This window comes from Choristoneura fumiferana, chromosome 28 (genome assembly GCF_025370935.1).
Source record: "Choristoneura fumiferana chromosome 28, NRCan_CFum_1, whole genome shotgun sequence".
NCBI classification, from domain to species: Eukaryota; Metazoa; Arthropoda; class Insecta; order Lepidoptera; family Tortricidae; genus Choristoneura; species Choristoneura fumiferana.
Window position 1 is genome coordinate 3,342,582 of NC_133499.1, and position 18,496 is coordinate 3,361,077.

Sequence of the window (18,496 nt, forward strand, 5' to 3'; positions counted from 1 at the left end):
TCTTCCTCACCGACCTACTATACATATAGGCTTCAATCACTCCTGCTGGCTCGTAGACTTCAAACTGGTAGAAAATTATTTTCATGGTTTTTTTGTAGTCCGTTTAATATTTTAAACTTCTAAACTTGGAAGATTCCGTATGTACCTACAACAATACGAAATCCTTAGCAAAATATTGATTTTTTCGTAACGGCTACGGAACCCTATCCTGGGCGTGTCCGACACGCTCTTGGGCGGTTTTTTCGAAAATGGAACGTCGACTTATCTATAAGTACGGACACGTTACTTCTTAAGTTTTTTACCAGTAACCAACGTTAGTGCAACTGGCCCATAACTTTAATATATCGCATTGGTTATGCGGCCAACGGCGACGACGGTATATGAATTAAGACGTGCTGAATTTATTTCATTATATTTCCCGATCGCTTGTTGTTTAGGATTGTAAATTAGAATGCGGCAATAAATCTTTGTTGGCGGGTTTACCCGTCAATTTCCTGCATCTATTCCCTTTTTAACCCCCGACGCAAAAAGAGGTGTGTGTCTGTCTGTGGCACCGTAGCTCTTAGACGGGTGGACCGATTTGAATGCGGTTACAAGTTTGTATGTAGACTTGATAGCGACATCTGTTGAGTAATAGCAGAGACACATCGCAATATTAACGCCACAATTAACGCCGAGACACACTTGGGAGTCTTAGAAATGTATTACAGCTGGAAACTGATTTATCAAATCGGATAACTTGAAAATATTCTAAAAATGTAAATAAAAAAGGGGGCAAATGTGAGTGGAGGAGTGCAGTGGACTCGCGCACTTCATAATAATATAACCTAACCAACAAAAACTTGGAAAACACCCGACTTTGCCACTTCAAAGTTCAATATCTCAAAAATTGCTGAACCGAGTTTGATAAGACAAAATATCGCTAGAATACCTGCTTTCAAATAAAAAACGCATGCAAATCGGTCCACCCGTTTAAAAGCTACGGTGCCACAGACAGCCAGACAGACACACAGATATACAGACACGCATAGCGGTCCAACTTATAACACCCCTCTTTTTGCGTCGGAGATTAAAATAGAAAATAAGGTAAAGGCGCCTATTACCGGGGGTATCGAAATCGACGGTCATCACCGCGGCAATTTAAAATACGCATTTTATAATCAAACCGATAGATTTCTTAAAAAAATATATTTTACAAGATAAAAGCTTATTTAGTCGACTCACGGATCTATTAGCGCTAGTGTATGTGAATGAATCAAACATCTCGCAATTCGTGATTTTTCGAAATGGCACCGACGGGAGAGGATTTGCCATACTAACGCGTGACACCACATACAAGCAGACTCGAATCTTATTTAGTGTTTTACAAAATATTTATGGCAATTGAACTAATGTTATGGTTTTTAAATGGCTTTTTATAGTTTTTTGTACGAGTTCTGAATACTTTTTGTACATTTTTTGGCCCGGAAATACGATTAAAATGGAAAATAAAATACAGCGGCGATAGGCGCCATTTTTAACTGTTGATTGTAATACCGTGGTACATCACGGTAATAGTTAAAGTGGTAGTTTTGGTTCTTCAAGCTTTATTTTTGGTATAAATTATCGTTTATATAATTTGTTGCAGTTATTTCAATCTTGATCTATTCACGCTTTTAAAAAACTATTTCCGTGGTATGAAAAGTATTAACAAACTCTTAATTTTTAGCAAAAACTTCAATACTGAATTTGTAGTTTCTATAGAAACCGTTATTTTGCCAAGTTGTTTAAATATTGCGATGAAATTTTATATTTACTTACCAGTTATGTAATTTTGGTTATATGCCAAGGATGTAATAAGTATATTTGATTTGTAATTCAAACACAACTCTATCCTATAGTTTTTATAGGTCGGAATTAGATTTTACAATACTCCAAATTAAGCCAATTAACGATGGTATGATCGCATAACCCTCGGTAATAGAATGTTTGGGAATCTATTACCGACCCATTCAATTGTCTTTGGGTCGGTAATAGGTTCTTAAAGAAGTCCCTATTACCGAGTGACATTTTATTTTTCTGTTAAAATAATTCACATTTAGGGTACCGTAAGTGCAGATTTTTTAGATAAAGTTGTGACTTTTACTCAGCATGCATACATCAAACTATAACTGGTGGCATAAGCATAATAAAATACAATGGGCTGGATACACTATTCGAATCATACTTTAGTTTTTTATTTAAATTTTCTCAAAAAATATTTGATGTACAATTTATTATACAGAACCAAAGCCATTACCCTTTTTTAATCCCTCGGTATTAAGTTCCAAAACATGTGTCGGGTTCCTTTTACCGATGGTAGAAAATTGCCGTTTTTTTATACCCTCGGTAATAGAAGCTCAATTCGCGGTAATGGAATCACAGCCTGTCCATTACCACGGTAATAGAAGATTTGGGTATTTTGATTTCAATAATTATTTTATCAAATACTAATAACTAAAACGAGCCCAAAAGTTAAGACACTGAAAGTTCAATAAACGCTCTTAAATAAAAAAAAAATATCGTTTGTTAAGGAGCTTTGATACCCTTAATTTTTGGGACTCATTTGAAAACTTCCTTAAGTACCACGGTAATAGGCGCCGTTACCTTAATACATTTTCGTAATTTATAGCCGCTAACAGATAGGTAAATCACAAAGTTTAAGTGTTTTAACTAAGACCGACTCATGCTTGATCGGTTTTTAGGGTTTCGGAGCCAAAATGGCAAAAACGGAACCCTTATAGTTTCGTCAAGTCCGTCTGTCTGTCTGTCCGTCCGTATGCCACAGGCATTTTACTCGAAAACTACAAGATGTATATCAATGTAATTTGGAGTACAGATGTCTTGTAAAAGCCGCTATTTAGTTTTGTAGTTAAATTACTCACTCACGCACTCCATACACGTAACAGAAATTGTTTTTTTTTAACTCGCATCCACGTGTGGCACATATTTCGACAGCTCTTTTGAAAATGTATTAAGATTTCTCAAAAACTTTTTCGATTAAGTGAAGATTTCCGGAAATAATCGCTCCCAAAGTAGCAAAAATTGTGTCCCACTCCCCCTCTATCTTGTAAACCGTTTGTCCAAAAAATATGGAAAGGTAACGCAATTAAAATCATTTTTGCACAAAAAGGTTAGTAATAAGTTCTTCTATCCGAACATAGATAGCGCTAGTTGTACACATTTTATAAAACTATTTATTAGTTTATACCATTAATGTAATGTTTTTTTAATGCTCAAAATATACCAAACGTTATGTAATACTTTACACAATAAATAAGAAGTGTTCAGTAAAACTAACAAAAATATTTTAGTTTCTAATGCGCCCGATAGATGTCGCTGTACCGTGCCTCCAAGTTTGACCGCTATGTGTGTGTATATCTGTGTATACTTTAAAAAATACAACATATGTATTTTAGTTTCCTGTTAACCTGGCAACAGCTAGGTAGTGCAAATTTATTTTACTTTTTAGTTGTCTTTTTTGGCGGCGTTTTTTTGTGTCGGGGTTTTTAAAATTTTCAATTTAAGTTTGTTTTTACTTGTAGATTTGCGGTATATTTAAATCTATTAACTACCATTCCGAAAACACATTGAAGAATGCACGATGCCTAGCAGCGCTTTCTGTTATCAAGTAGCTAAAACAAACGTAATACATTTACTCAGCACGAGGTGCCGCCACTAATTCTGAATTTCTAGTAGTACGACTACGTAGCAAGAGATGGCGCTACTAAAATAGTTTTTAAGAACTTTTGGCTTAAAACAAACGTAATTCATTTTTCAGGGGGGGGACAGTCGCCTATACCGTACTAATTCATGTCGATAGCGCCGCCATCTCCTTTATCTAACCTAAAATAAAACAGATTGTTGTCGTTTGTTTCAGATAGATGTCACTGAAAGCTTGAGATCACAAAATTTTATTTATTAAAAATATTTGTCGTTGATAATTACCGCAAAAATGAACTTTATTTCGAAATTGACAATCGTATTGTAATTTCTAATATAAAAGTCTCATAATTGTATCCGCTCAGTCGTTACAATATTTTTTGTGTAGCAACCCTCTATGTCAGGCCAGGCGTCTATTCGCGCTCAACAAGGAACAAGATGGCTACGTTACAATCGAAACTCAAGTGCTCAGACCACATAAAAAGTAAAGACAGTGCTGCAAACGGAAAATTGAGGCTGGTTTAAACTTAAGAAGACTGAATTCAAGCGGTCTCACCAAGGTCTCACTTCTCTTTGCAGCCCTGTTTTTAGTTTTTATGTGGTTTGAGCTGGGAAGCAAATCCAGTAAAGTAAAGAATACCTGTGACTATTAATAGCTATACGTATGGATGGATATATACATCAATGGTACTAGTTACGAAATGCAGACGGCGCTTCAAAACGGTCTGCATGAATGAGACGAGAGAGGGCTCTCTTTTCCCCGTATATTATACTACTCTTTGTCATTTTTACTCAGCACGAGGTGCCGCCACTAATTCTGAATTTCTGGTAGTAAGAGAACTAAAAAGTTTGTAAGAAGAACTTTTGGCATTAGCATAGGCAGCTGAACGATTTATTTTTATTCAGTTACAAAATTTTATTGAACTTCGCGTATGTCTGTCTGTATGTATAGTTAAGGAAAATGAATCGCGTACCACGGTGGAAGCTTTGTCAAAGAAATTAAAGTTAAATATTAACTATGAAAGGTTCCGTACGTGATTCAGTTTCCTTGACTATACGCCTTGCCTTGGAAATTTTCAAACCCTTTTTTCATCCACTTTTTGGTGTCCTATTGTACTGAAATTTGGTTTACTTATGTAAATCATCATGTAGTGAAATTCCGGTAGAAGGCCAGGATTGTCTCCGATCTAAGGGGCAGGCCTTTGCTCAGCAGTGGACGTCTTCCGGCTGATGATGATGATGACAAAATGTAATTTTTAGGCTCTGGGATTAAAGTATAAGGAAAACAAGAAAAACAACAATCATAGTTTTATTGTATTAAATTGTTACAAACATTGGAATCAATTGGTTTCCTACATCTATATACAAACTCGCGGTAGAAAAGTAACTTAAGTAAATTTTATCATGTTTTTAAACTTAAAAAAATGGTTAAGTGCGAAAGTCAAGGCAAGATAAATTAAACAATTTACTCATTTTATGAAATAAACTATACACATATGTATAAGTATTAGTAACGAAACAATTTATAGTACTATAGATTTTCGATTAAGAAAGAGCCGATTTTGCCGTCAGGCTGTATCACAGAAGACTTCAAACATCCTGTATAAACACTTAATATATAATGTATACCTTACTTTAATAAAATAAATACCAAATTAAAAAATTGCACTGTACGCGCCACGGTCTTGTACATTTTGTATGTCTCTCATAATACGGCTATATTGACTAAAATATTTCAAGGCATTATTTTTGACAGCTGCCATTCCTTACAGCTTTGTTCAGTAGACGTCTTCCAGCTGATGATGATGATGATTATATTCTAAGTTCGATCGAAACAGTCGGCCATTATCGGGACAATGAAATTCAAAATAGTCAAGGTAGATTTTGAAGTGGATGCAAAGTCCGTGGCCTTAGAGCAACGCAGGCTTCCTATCGGAAGGGGGCAGCCTTAGCGGTAGATTACCTTTAAAATATTAATAGTTCTGGCGTTTGTTGCGGGGGGAAATGTGCACACAAGTGCAGTTCCGCACACTTACATGCAAAAAGAAAACTGCCACTTGACTGTAATGACGATGTAAACACGTAAATAATCCAACAAATACACTAATAATTCGTTTACAAATGACTCAAAACTCACACATTGACAAGTTGTTCATCGGCGAGAAGTCGAGTTTATCGCTTGACCGATCCGAAATTCGTACGGGAGAGCGGACTCGATGTTGGTAACGAATCCGACAATAATATTGTGATAAAATGTACGACTTTGTTGTTTAGTAATTAAATAGCAATAATACGATAACAATTTACTTATATGTGAAATGTAACACCATCTTTTTGCAAGCTTGATGTCCCAGATCTCTTTTAACAGCAGAAAACTGAACAATTCGGCATTTTTAGCACTGCAGCGTTCACTCGCGCGACTCGATTCGGTCTAGTTTGAAATCCGAGCGCGCCTTGTTTTATAAAATTCGTATGTCCAGTTGGGCTTGTACTTTGACAGAGGGGAACGCGGCGAATGGCTACTCCCTGCCGTAGGAAGCCCCCGTTGCTCTAAGTCCGTGGCTGATATAAATAAGGTAATAATCCCACTAAAAGCACATTAATGGATGTCGGGTTTTTGGAATTGTATTTTTGTAGATGACTTTAAGAAGATGTGTAAAATGGCCTTTTGCGAGATAAATTGTTGATATCACTCGCCGTCCGAGATAGCCGCTCATGTCATTGACGGTTTCGGTGGCAATCTAGTTGGTTAGTATCAGAAGCGTCTTTACCTATAGTGCAGCGGTGTTAGGGGCGCCGGCCGCGGCACTTTGTACCTATTCCATTTTGACCGCGCGCTTCCTAGATGGCGCTAAAGTTATAACTACACACGGGCGCTACATGGGCTAAGAACGCCGCTGGTTAGTATTATGAGGTCCGTTTGATAACTTTGCCACTTACGTTTGTGATTGTGTACAGTACCCGGGCAAAAAGATTGCACATCGGTCTTTGGAAAGAGACGGCCAATTTCGGCTTCGTAGAGCGTTGTCACACACTATTTATGTGACGTTTGTCAGTCGTTGTACAGGTGTCTTAGAGTACGGACGCATTTAGATGATAATATATAATTGTACGATGGCATCTTTAGGAAGAGGAGGGAACTATCCTTTTTCTAGTAGTAAGCAGCAAGTAAGCCGTGGTGGCCTAGTGGTTTGACCTATCGCCTCTCAAGCAGAGGGTCGTGGGTTCAAACCCCGGCTCGCACCTCTGAGTTTTTCGAAATTCATGTGCGGAGTTACATTTGAAATTCACCACGAGCTTTGCGGTGAAGGAAAACATCGTGAGGAAACCTGCACAAACCTGCGAAGCAATTCAATGGTGCGTGTGAAGTTCCCAATCCGCACTGGGCCCGCGTGGGAACTTTGGCCCAAGCCCTCTTGTTCTGAGAGGAGGCCTGTGCCCAGCAGTGGGACGTATATAGGCTGGGATGATGATGAAGCAGCAAGTAAGCAAGATTGTAATGTCAAACGGACCTCACGATGCTAACGCCATCTAGCGATATAGCTTGTCAAGCAACCTTCGATTAGTGTCAAATACAATCACGACCTGCCGACGATACTGCCAAAGAGTATAGCGACGCACATAATAACAGCGACTCCTGTTATAACCTGATGGGGTTCCAATATAACCCTGTTCCCTATTACTTCTTTATCCCTATCGTCGTCTAGATCTTGGTGTACAACGTTAAGAGCTTTAGTCAGCTCTGCGTCGGACTTGGCACTGGTTAGAGACGCCGCGACTACCAACTTCTTGAGGTCGCGCATCTGTGTGTCTATCACGTGTTCTTGGTGGTTCAGATGTTCTGGAAAAAATATATAAAGAAAACCACAGATATAGATTACACTAGATTACGCAAATGCATCTACTTCGCGTGTCCGAACCCTGACCAAACGTCGGGGTTGGCCTAGTTTTGTGAAAAATGCTAATTTCGAGGCTTAAAGACTCGAACCCTAAAGACTCTCGAAGCTTAACGACTCTAAGGCCGCAAATTCGGTTTCTTGCATTGCATCCATACGCATAAAATAAGCCAATTCAATTCTCAAATATAGTAGAGTCTTTAAGACTCTGGAGTGTTAAGAGTTCGAGTCTTTAAGCCTTGAAAGGAGCGTTATACACAACTCTCTCGTGATTGTCCCGCAACAGGAAACTGATGGCGGTTGAAACGTTCGCAGGACTACCCAACCGAGCTTGAGATACAAATTTTTCACTTCTCATGCTCGTAAAGGTTGTGTTTATGCTGTATCTAGGCGACATAAAATGACTTTTTATGCTCTAGTGCATTAAGTAAAATCTTCGTCTAAGACCAAGGCAATCAGGTGTGTTTACTGAGCCGTAAACAAATAATAATCTACATATCTTTTGAAAAAATGTTTAATTTAAGTATATAAAACTAAAAATCAATCAAAATAGATCAATAACCTAAAAATTATAATTATAATAGTGATTTGTAAACGATAACAGGTACATAGTAAGTGAACAATTGACAACATTTCATTTTATAAACACTTCAAAATGAATATATGATTCAAAAGCATATTGCCTCCTGAACACTATACTATATTTATAAAAAAATTATATAGCTTAATAAAATAGTTAAAAAACAAATAAAAACATGGTCTAATTTTACCCATTCTACGAAATAGTTAACGGATAGCCTTTGCCTTATGTTACAGAAAAAAAAACATACTCCACAGACATACTCCAGTGACAATGGCAAAGTCAGCAGGGCTACTCCGAAACTCGAAACTCGAAGTTCGTGTCGTGCGGTCCCTCTCGCTCTCGTATCAAACAGTGTAAGTGTCAGAGGGACCGCACGACACGAACTTCGAGTTTCGAGTTTCGGAGTAGCCAGCAGATGTCATTGTCAATGTCCGATCACTTTTTTTCCGATCATGGTAAGACAAAGGTGATAAGGCTATTCTTGCGTAGAATTGGAGTAACGCCCTTTTAGAATAAGTAAATATTGAAAAATTAATAACAAGTTAAATACGAAACCTAGAGAAATAAATAAACTATCAGCGTATTTGTCTTTTTAAACCAAATACACTGAACCAATAAAATTTAGGGCTCAAAAATATGAAATGTTGTCAATTGTTTGCACTGTCGCTATTTAATTTCCTCGCAATCGAAGTGAAAAGCAGTGTAAAACTCGAGCATTAAACCCATTTTCCCTTCGACGTGTCTATCCACCCTCGCCGTACCGGCTCGGACGGTTATATGAACGCCTCGGGTAAAATGGCTCGTTTCATGCTCTTGTTGTACAATCTACTATTGTATCAGCTCATTACCTATTAGAGATGCCTGTTTGTTGACTAGATGGTTGATGTTATCCTGCATTTGGGCCAGGTTTTGTGCGAGTTGTTCCTGAAAACAAAACATACATATATGTATATGTTATCCTACTTATATTATAAATGTGAAAGTTTATGAAGATGTTTGGATGTTTGTTAGTGAATCACGCAATAACGTCTGAACGGATTTACATGAATCTCGGCCCGCGTTCATCATCCCAGCCTATCAGAGGGGCTTGGGCCATAGTTCCCACGCGGGCCCAGTGCGGATAGGGAACTTCACACGCACCATTGAATTGCTTCGCAGGTTTGTGCAGGTTTCCTCACGATGTTTTCCTTCACCGCAAAGCTCGTGGTAAATTTCAAATGTAATTACGCACATGAATTTCGAAAAACTCAGGGGTGCTAGCCGGGGTTTGAACCCACGACCCTCTGCTTGAGATGCGATAGGTCAAACCACTAGGCCACCACGGCAAACTTGGCGGCTTGGCTTGTACAGATAAACAAAGATCTGCACTGAGACATGGGATACTTGATATCCCGGTAATGTGTTCCCCAGGGATAATATTTTAAGTTTAAACAAGAATAGAGGGCGCTGTCCAAGGACGGTGACGTACCTCGGCTCTCAAGATGACGTATTAACTTCGTCTGCAATCAATAGATGGCGTTGTGTAAGCGAAAGTTGTCCTTTCAAATTGTTACCGTAACCTTCTCAGGCCAAACTCCAAGACATTTATTTATTGCGTTGCCATGGTAACAAGAATCGTGTAAAGGGAACTGTTGTTGTATATTTCAAAAAAATGCACGGGCATAGGTAATATAAAACAGTTCTGTTAAGACGGCATATAATTCTAATGCGGGCGATGCCGCGGGTTAAGGCTAGTTTGAACATAAACTTTGTTCGCATAGTTGATAAATTCAAAAGCACAGCGCGTTGCGTTCAGACGTCGATCAGAACGTTGACGTCAGACGTCGGAACGTTGACATTGCGTTCAGACGTCGGAACGTTGACGTTGGATTCAGACGTTGGGTTTTTTTTTTTTTTTTTTTTTTAATTTTGGCTATACTTTACGATTGAGCCAGCGTCATCTCGATTTCTCTCAATAAGAAAAAAAAAAGGGAAATGAAAGAGGCAGTTGCTATTCCTTGAAAGAGGGAATCACAAAGCAAAAATATACAGTAAAAAACTACTAACTAATGAATTGATACTATTATACAGGTAGCGCAAAAAGCATACACACACTGTCTCGAGACCCACAAATAGGCGGCAAATTCCGGCAGAGAATAAGTCGTTGGGTTCAGACGTTGCGTATAGCAATAGTCTTACTTGGACAGCGTAACGTCAGGTTACGTCAGAACACTAACGCACGCGGGCAACGACTGAAGTCTTCGTCCGCTGCGGACGTGTTGACCGCTGACGCTGCGCGTTGCGTTCAGACGTCGATCGTAACGTTGACGTCAGACGTTGATTGTAACGTTGACATCAGACGTCGGAACGTTGATGTCAGACGTCGGAACGTTGATGTGAGGCGGCGGAACGTTGGCGTCAGACGTCGGAACGTTGATGTCAGACGTCGGAACGTTGATGTCAGACGTCGGAACGTTGATGTGAGACGTCGGAACGTTGATGTCAGACGTCGGAACGTTGATGTCAGACGTCGGAACGTTGATGTGAGACGTCGGAACGTTTATGTCAGACGTCGGAACGTTGATGTCAGACGTCGGAACGTTGATGTGAGGCGGCGGAACGTTGGCGTCAGACGTCGGAAAGTTGTCGTTGCGTTCAGACGTCTGAAGGTTGACGTGAAACGTCGCGTATAGCATGAAATAGGAGACTGCCTTACTTGGTAAGCGAACTCAGTCTTCATGGCCTCAGTAATGTCGGCCCGGCTGGCACCGCCGCCGCCCGCCACTGTGTACAGTACGCTGGCACTGCGCGCCATTTGCTGCTCCATCATGTCGCGGAACTCCGCCATCTTGAGACGGTTGTTTATGGTCGAGCCGGCTATGCCGAGGACTGTGCCTGGAGAGGGAACTAAGATTTAAACCATCCTAATCCAGCAAATGTCCTGACAATAACGAATACAACAAAAACATAACTCTATATAATATAAAATACAATACAAAGACTCTTTATTGTACACCAGAAATAGTTAGCGATACAGAAAACAGATACACAGAGAGAAAATTACAAGGTAAGCAATAGGCGGCCTTATCGCTTAAGAGCGATCTCTTCCAGGCAACCTTAAATAAATAGTGTAGCTGTTTTAGAGTTCCGTAGCCAAAGTGTAAAAACGGACGGAACCCTTATAGTTTCGACATGTCTGTCTGTCCGTCCGTGCGCGGGTTAGCACAGAGACTAGAAAGCCGTATTTTGCACGGATAAATGTAGCAACTATGCCGACAAAATAGTACAAAAATATTAAAAATTTAGCATACTTTGCATGAGACGTAGTGGGGAAGTTTTTTTTTTCTCGCCTAACCTTAGTGTGGTCTATCGTGCTAATTAGTTCTTTATAAAGTACGCGAGGACCCAGGAGGATATTAAGCTGTGAATTTATTCTTTCTCTTTCCTTCGCTCGACTTACCGAATATAGAAGCCACGATGTACCAGTACTTGTTTCGCTCGGCGTGTGCTCTTTCTCGCTCGTGTCCGAGCTTGACGGCGGCGGACATTTGCGCGAACAGTTCGCGCTCTTCGCGCTCCGCGTCAGCGAAGTGAGTGCGGAGGGAACGCTCTTGGATGATCAGCTGGAAAAAGACGACATATCACCATCTATACCTATAATAAAACTGCCCAGTGCGAATTGGGAGCATCACACACACCATTGAATTGCTTCGCAGGTTTGTGCAGGTTTCCTCACGATGTTTTCCTTCAGCGTAAAACTCGTGGTAAATTTCAAATGTATTTCGTACATGAATTTTGAATAGCTCCAGAGGTGTGAGCCCGGGTTTGTACCCACGATCCTCAGCTTGAGAGGCCATAGGTCTAACCACTAGGCTACGGGTTACACTATTTACCGGCCCAGATAATACCGACATGGAAATACCGACCCGATTTTTCGCGTACACGCCCATAGAAACTCATGTCAGTTTAACGAATGTAAGTAAAACGCAAAAAGTGTAATGTAAGACGAATTTCGGCCAAACCCTAACAATAACCTAACCATAAAACTTGCATTTTTACTACAAACTTTTTTTTCTGAATGTACTTTTTAGAGTTCCGTAGCCAAAATAGCAAAAACGGAACCCTTATAGTTTCGCCGTGTCTGTCTGTCTGTCTGTCAGTCCGTCCGCGGCTTTGCTCGGGGACTATCAATGCTAGAAAGCTGTAATTTTGCACGAATATATATGTACCTAAACTATGCTGACAAAACGGTACAATAAAAATTTCATATTTTTTTTAAAGTACTTCCCATAGACGTAAAGTCCCATAGACGTGTCCGACACGCTCTTGGCCGGTTTTTTTGTTGACTGTTGTCACCCATACTACATTTGCATACCAAATTCCAAGTAGTTGCTATTAACCGTTGAAGAGTTCCGTCCTGCAGAGACAATCCTGGCTGGACTACCAGGATGTCACTACTAGATTATTGTATTGTCACGTAATTTACAATACAATACAATACAATAACTCTTTATTGCACACCAATACAGTAAACAGTACAGAGAACACAAGTATATACATAGAGATTTTCTAAGGTAAGCAATAGGCGGCCTTATCGCTTCAGAGCGATCTCTTCCAGGCAACCTTTACAATGGACAGAAATAAGGAATACATTTTAGCAGGTGGTGCAATTTACAGTAGATTAGAGCTGTATCAAGAATACATAAAACTAACACATACAATACACATACACAACAAATCTAAACAGATAGATAGATAGATAGATACCATAACAACACATAAATAAGCTAACTATAACATTCATACGCAAGATGACAGGTAGTGCTCCCTAAGCATAGACCTAAAGATAGGCAAGGACTTTGCGCGCCTCAGGTCTATCGGTAGGGAGTTCCACAACCGAGTGGCCTGGACAGTGTAAGAATAAACATAGAATTTAGAGTTAGAAAGTGGGACAGTAAGGAGGAAGTTCTGAGAGCAACGAACAGAAGTAACATAGCTAAATCGCTCTTTGAGGTAGCAAGGAGTTGCAGGGTTAAAGAGAATGCCGTAGAGAAGATGGAGAATGTGAGAGTTTCGGCGAAAGCGGATGGGGAGCCACCTGAGCTGTGATCGGAAATTAGAAACATGATCATATTTACGTAGGCCAAATATGAACCGAATGCACAGATTTTGAATTCGCTCAAGTTTATTCAAGTGCTCTTCTAAAAGATCGGGATAACAAATGTCAGCATAATCGAAAATAGGGTGCAGTAAAGTCTGTGCAAGCGCAACCTTGGTAGCAAATGGAAGGAAATTCTGAAGGCGTCTTAGGGATCCCATCGCAGCAAACACCTTCCTGCTAATCTCACATACATATGGAGTCCATGACAGAGTGCGGTCCAAGATAACACCCAGATTTTTTACCTGATCGGCAAATGGTATCAGAACTCCGTCGAAAAATACAGATGGCAAAGATACAAAGTCAACCCTTGGGATAAGTTTCGAGCTGCCAACAATAATGACTTGGGTCTTTGTCGGGTTAACCTTTAGGCCATATCGTTGGCTCCACCTTAAGATCTTTGTCAAATCCAGGTTAATGGATTCGATAACCGACGGAAGGTCAGCAAGCATGCCTTGGGAATAAATTTGTAGGTCATCAGCATAAAGGTGATACGAAGAATGAAGATTATGAGAAATAGAATCTATGAAGATAGAGAAAAGTAACGGAGATAACACTCCACCTTGAGGTACACCAGCGAGCGTGTTGCACCATGAAGATCGTGAATCATCCACCTTTATTCTTTGCCGACGACCCACTAAATAACTACGAAACCATTCAATAACCGCAGGAGATATGTTAAGAGAACGTAAAATACCAAGCATAATGTCGAAGTCAACCATGTTGAACGCATTGCTGAAATCTAAAAGGGTTAAAAACCGTAAGTGTCCTGTTATCCATGCCCATTCGGATGTCGTCAGTGATCTTCGCAAGCGCGGTTGCCGTACTATGACCGGGACGGAAGCCTGATTGGAATGGATTGAGAAGATCGTTTCTGGTTAGGTATGATGTCAACTGCTGGTGTACAAGACGTTCTAAAACCTTGGAAAGAAAAGGAAGAATGGAAATTGGCCGGTAGTCAGAAAAGGATGCTGGACTGGATTTTTTTGCTAAAGGAACAATTTCAGCGTCTTTCCACGCTGAAGGGAAAATATTGGATGAAATAGAATTGTTTAATATAATAGTGATGACTGGGACGAGTATATCAAGGATAGGGAGAATCATAGCACGGCTTACACTGTCGACGCCAACAGCGTTAGAAGCGATGGATAATACGTTCTTCCTAACATCACTGTCGGTAAATTGATTGAAACAAAAGGAAGAAGTATCAGGAGTTGATAACGTAGAAAGATAAGTAAGTGTCGTGTCTTTATAGCCGAAGAAGAGAAATGTTTGTTTAGCTGATCAATATTGATATCAACTGGGACAGAGTTTTGCCGAGATTTACCAACTCCTAATGATTTTTAAAAATTTCCAAACTTTGGCAGAGTCCCCGTTTTCAACTGCGTTATGAATATGGCGTCTTTGAGCGTCTCGACAGATGGTGCTGCAACGATTTCGCAAAGCACGATACCTGTCCCTGTTCCTATCCGAAGGGTCAGCCTTGTACTTAGATCTAGCCAGATTTTCTTTCTAATCAGCGTTTTGATGTCATCGGTGAGCCAGGGAGCAGGAAGATGTTTAACCTTAATAGGTTTGACTGGAGCATGCACGTCGTAAAGCTTGGTGAGAAGAGAGTTAAAAATATCAATTTGTTTATCAACCGTGCTAGCTTCAGAGACAGACCCCCAATCAACCTTCATTGCATCCTTACGAAGCAAATCAGTGTTCATACGACCAAAGCTGCGCTGCAGGATCACTTTATGTTTAACCTTAGGGGGACGAATTTTGTAAGAAAGGTAAATTAGATCATGGTAGGAGAAAGCATCAGCAGAACACTGGCCCGACTTAGCAACATGATCAGGGGAAGAGGTCAAAGTGATGTCTAGAAGAGAGGGAGAACAGTTCGGTAATTGATGAGTTGCATTAGAGGGAATAATACTAAGATTGCAAGTCTCGACGAACGACTTAAGGGACTTAGAGCGAGAATCATTTTTAAGGAGGCACGTGTTAAAGTCACCCATTAAAATATGATGCTTAAACGACGGTGAAATATCTTCAAGGAGCTTTTCAAGAGATGCAAAGTAATTTACATGGATAGAAGGGGAATAGAAAACTCCAAGAAGTACCTTTTCGTGAGACAAAGTTACATCGAGAAAAAGATATTCGGGGGCATCGGAGGAAGATGACTGAGGTGACATGCTGACTATAGAGTAGGGAAAGCAAGAACGAAGATAGATAGCAACTCCTCCACCACCCCTACCAGAGCGATCATTGCGGATGAGACTGAAGCCAGGTATAGAATATGAGGTAGATGGAAGCACGGCTTAAGCCAGGACTCAGAAACAAGTATAGCATGGAGGTTCTTTACATTAAAGCTTAATAACATATCGTTAAAATGGGCTGGGATACTTTGAGCGTTAAAATGAACTAAATTGAAATTATTCGGGACGTCGTGAAATTCAGTGTTAATCATGTCAAAGAGTGTAGGAGGTAACGAACTAAAACTTGTTTCATTGTCGGAAATGGAAGAAAGAGAAAAATAGCGAGCACTACCAGCGCTATCATCATGACATATAGATGACATAAAGTTTAAAGAGACTGTTTAATGTTATGTATACAATATATATAAATATACTTAATATGTGAAATTAAACCTAATTTACATAAGTATTCCAAATTTCAAGTCAATCTGACTACTGGATATTGGTCAAATTTAACTTGCAAGATTTGATTACAGACACAGACAGACAACAGGTGAAACTAAATAAAAGTTTGTAAAATATCAAAAAAACAGCCTGCCCAGCAGTGGGACGTATATAGGCTGGGATGATGATGATGATGATGATATCAAAAAACATATACACTTTGCATAAAATACTATACTGTTTAGCGTCATCTATGTATTGTATTTGTTCTATATTTGTGTATATGTATTTTCTTTCTTTCTATAAGAGACTTGTTCTGCAGAGCTTAGAGCCACTCCTTAGTCCTGTCACCGCAAACTGCAATTGCATTGCATACTGACCTTATGTTCCTCAGTGCACAGTTGCAAGTACTTCTCGTCCCCTTTCATTGTGTTTTGCATTTCAGCATGGAGTTCCTTCAACCTCTCCTCGATATTGGCCAGTTGGCGACCGAGTTCACGTCTGCTGTTCTGGGCGGCCACGAAACGTTCCTGCGAACAGAATGAAGGTTTTTACCCAACTGGCTAAAGGAGGGTTATGTTTTTAAGGTTCCATACCCAAAGCGTGGCATTATGCTGAGTGGGGACCTATTTAGCGTCATGTATGTCTTGTATTTGTTCTGTTTGTTTTATGGCGTTAAATAAATGTATTTTCTTTCTTTCGTTCAAAGGGTAAAAATGTGACCCTATTACTCCACTATTGTCTGTCTGTCACTATACAGACAGTAGGTACACTATACACTGTTGCCACTATAACAACAAATACTAAACACAGAAGAAAATAAATATTTAAGTGGAGCTACCATACAACAGAACCCTTATAGTTTCGTCAAGTCCGTCTGTCTGTCTGTCAGTCCGTATGTCACAGGCATTTTACTCGAAAACTACAAGATGTATATCAATGAAATTTGGAGTACAGATGTCTTGTCAAAGCCGCTATTTAGTTTTGTAGTTAAATTACAAAAAAAAATATTCATAGGGCGGGCACTCCAAACACGTAACAGAAATTGAAAAAAAAAAATAAAAAAAAATTAAGTGCCATGAAGATACACTCTTTTTCTGGTAATAGATTTTAAGACTGTAGTAAGTGTTTTAATTGTGTTATAACGCCCATAATATTACTTGTTTTTTTTCGTAATGGCTACGTAACCCTATCTTGGGCATGACCGACACGCTCTTGGCCGGTTTTTTTGCTTAATATCGGTGATACTGCAATACTGTGTAACTAGTATTTTCCATAAGGTCTAATTTTCACTGTCAGAACAGTACAATGTTAGTACTGTTAGTACAGTGGAAATTATACCTTATTGAAAAAGCTGGTTATGCGGTGCCTATAGCAGTATCACTGATGCAATATTATCAGCATTTATCTCGGAAATATAATCTGGAGAAAGTTAAATTTTACATCAAATAGTAAGATTAAGTCTTTTATCATAAAGTGGTAAAAAATCTTAGATAAGGATTCCTAGCATGATATGCTGTATCTAATTTACATTTACTATCAAACCAACTTTATAGTAGCCCAATATGAAACCTTCTTAAACCTCATACAAAGAGGTGTTAGATTTAAACATACCCCATTATCAAGCAGGCAGTTTGATGGCTAACATTAGTGATGTGAATACAAACTATCCATGTTGATATTGTAGCTATGTATGGGAACGCCAAAATTTATTTGAAAACTCAATTAAAAAACAAAGGTTTTTATTGACACTATGATTTGGTTTATTAAGAAAGAGAACAATGATTTGCTACAAGTTTTACTTCTGCATGGATGATTTGCACGAAAATGTTACTACTAATTAATGTTAAAGTGTTGCTTATGGTGTGAGTTATGTTACAATATTTTTTAATATGAATGTCTCGTGGTAGTTTCATGTTGAAAATGTTAAAGTATTTTTAAAGGAAGGGTTTGGAGTGTGAACATGAACCAACATTTATCCAAATTGCAACATTATGGCATCAGCAAGCACAAAATGTGCAATTAAAGTGCCAATAATAATAGCGCCGCATAAACATGATAGAATGCCATCAACCGCCTAAAATAGACAGTGACTTTACAATTTTACCTGCGCTTCTATCACAGTATTTTGAATCGCCATTATTTCCTCCACCCCCGTGAACTTCTCGTATCGGTGCACCAGCTCTTTAACTTTAATACCAATCGCTTCATGTTTGATTTTCTCGGCTATTTCAGACATTTTTGATGCGGGAGCATATTTCGTGATGAGTTTTTCGACTTGTTCTCGTCCTTGGGTATTTAGTTGGGACAGGTGCACTTTGTCGCGCAATCGTTGGGCTATTTGGCGTATGCGATCGGCCATGGTTGCATGATATAATTGTTATTTCATGAAAATAGTTTATATTTGCATTTTAAAACGGAATGATATCATCCTGTGCCGGACGGACGAGCGATGAGCGATTTGACTTTTTTGACTTTTGATCTGACTTTTGATCTGACTGACAGCTCGTTAGTGACAGTTGGCGTGACATTTACGTTTTAAATGTTTATTGAAACCGTTTTGAACTTTTGG

At 39.3% G+C, this 18,496-nt stretch overlaps 1 protein-coding gene across 1 annotated transcript; it reads right to left on the reverse strand.

Moving 5' to 3' along the window:
• Nucleotides 1-4,974: 4,974 nt before the first annotated feature.
• LOC141443997 (uncharacterized) lies at nt 4,975-18,406 on the reverse strand. Its single transcript, XM_074109448.1, has 6 exons — nt 18,032-18,406; nt 16,305-16,454; nt 11,600-11,762; nt 10,856-11,034; nt 9,009-9,084; nt 4,975-7,522 (listed from the first exon to the last, which is right to left on the reverse strand). The coding sequence occupies exons 1-6, from the start codon at nt 18,284-18,286 to the stop codon at nt 7,260-7,262; spliced, it is 1,086 nt and encodes a 361-aa protein (XP_073965549.1). The 5' UTR covers nt 18,287-18,406; the 3' UTR covers nt 4,975-7,259.
• Between the last annotated feature and the right edge of the window lie 90 nt (nt 18,407-18,496).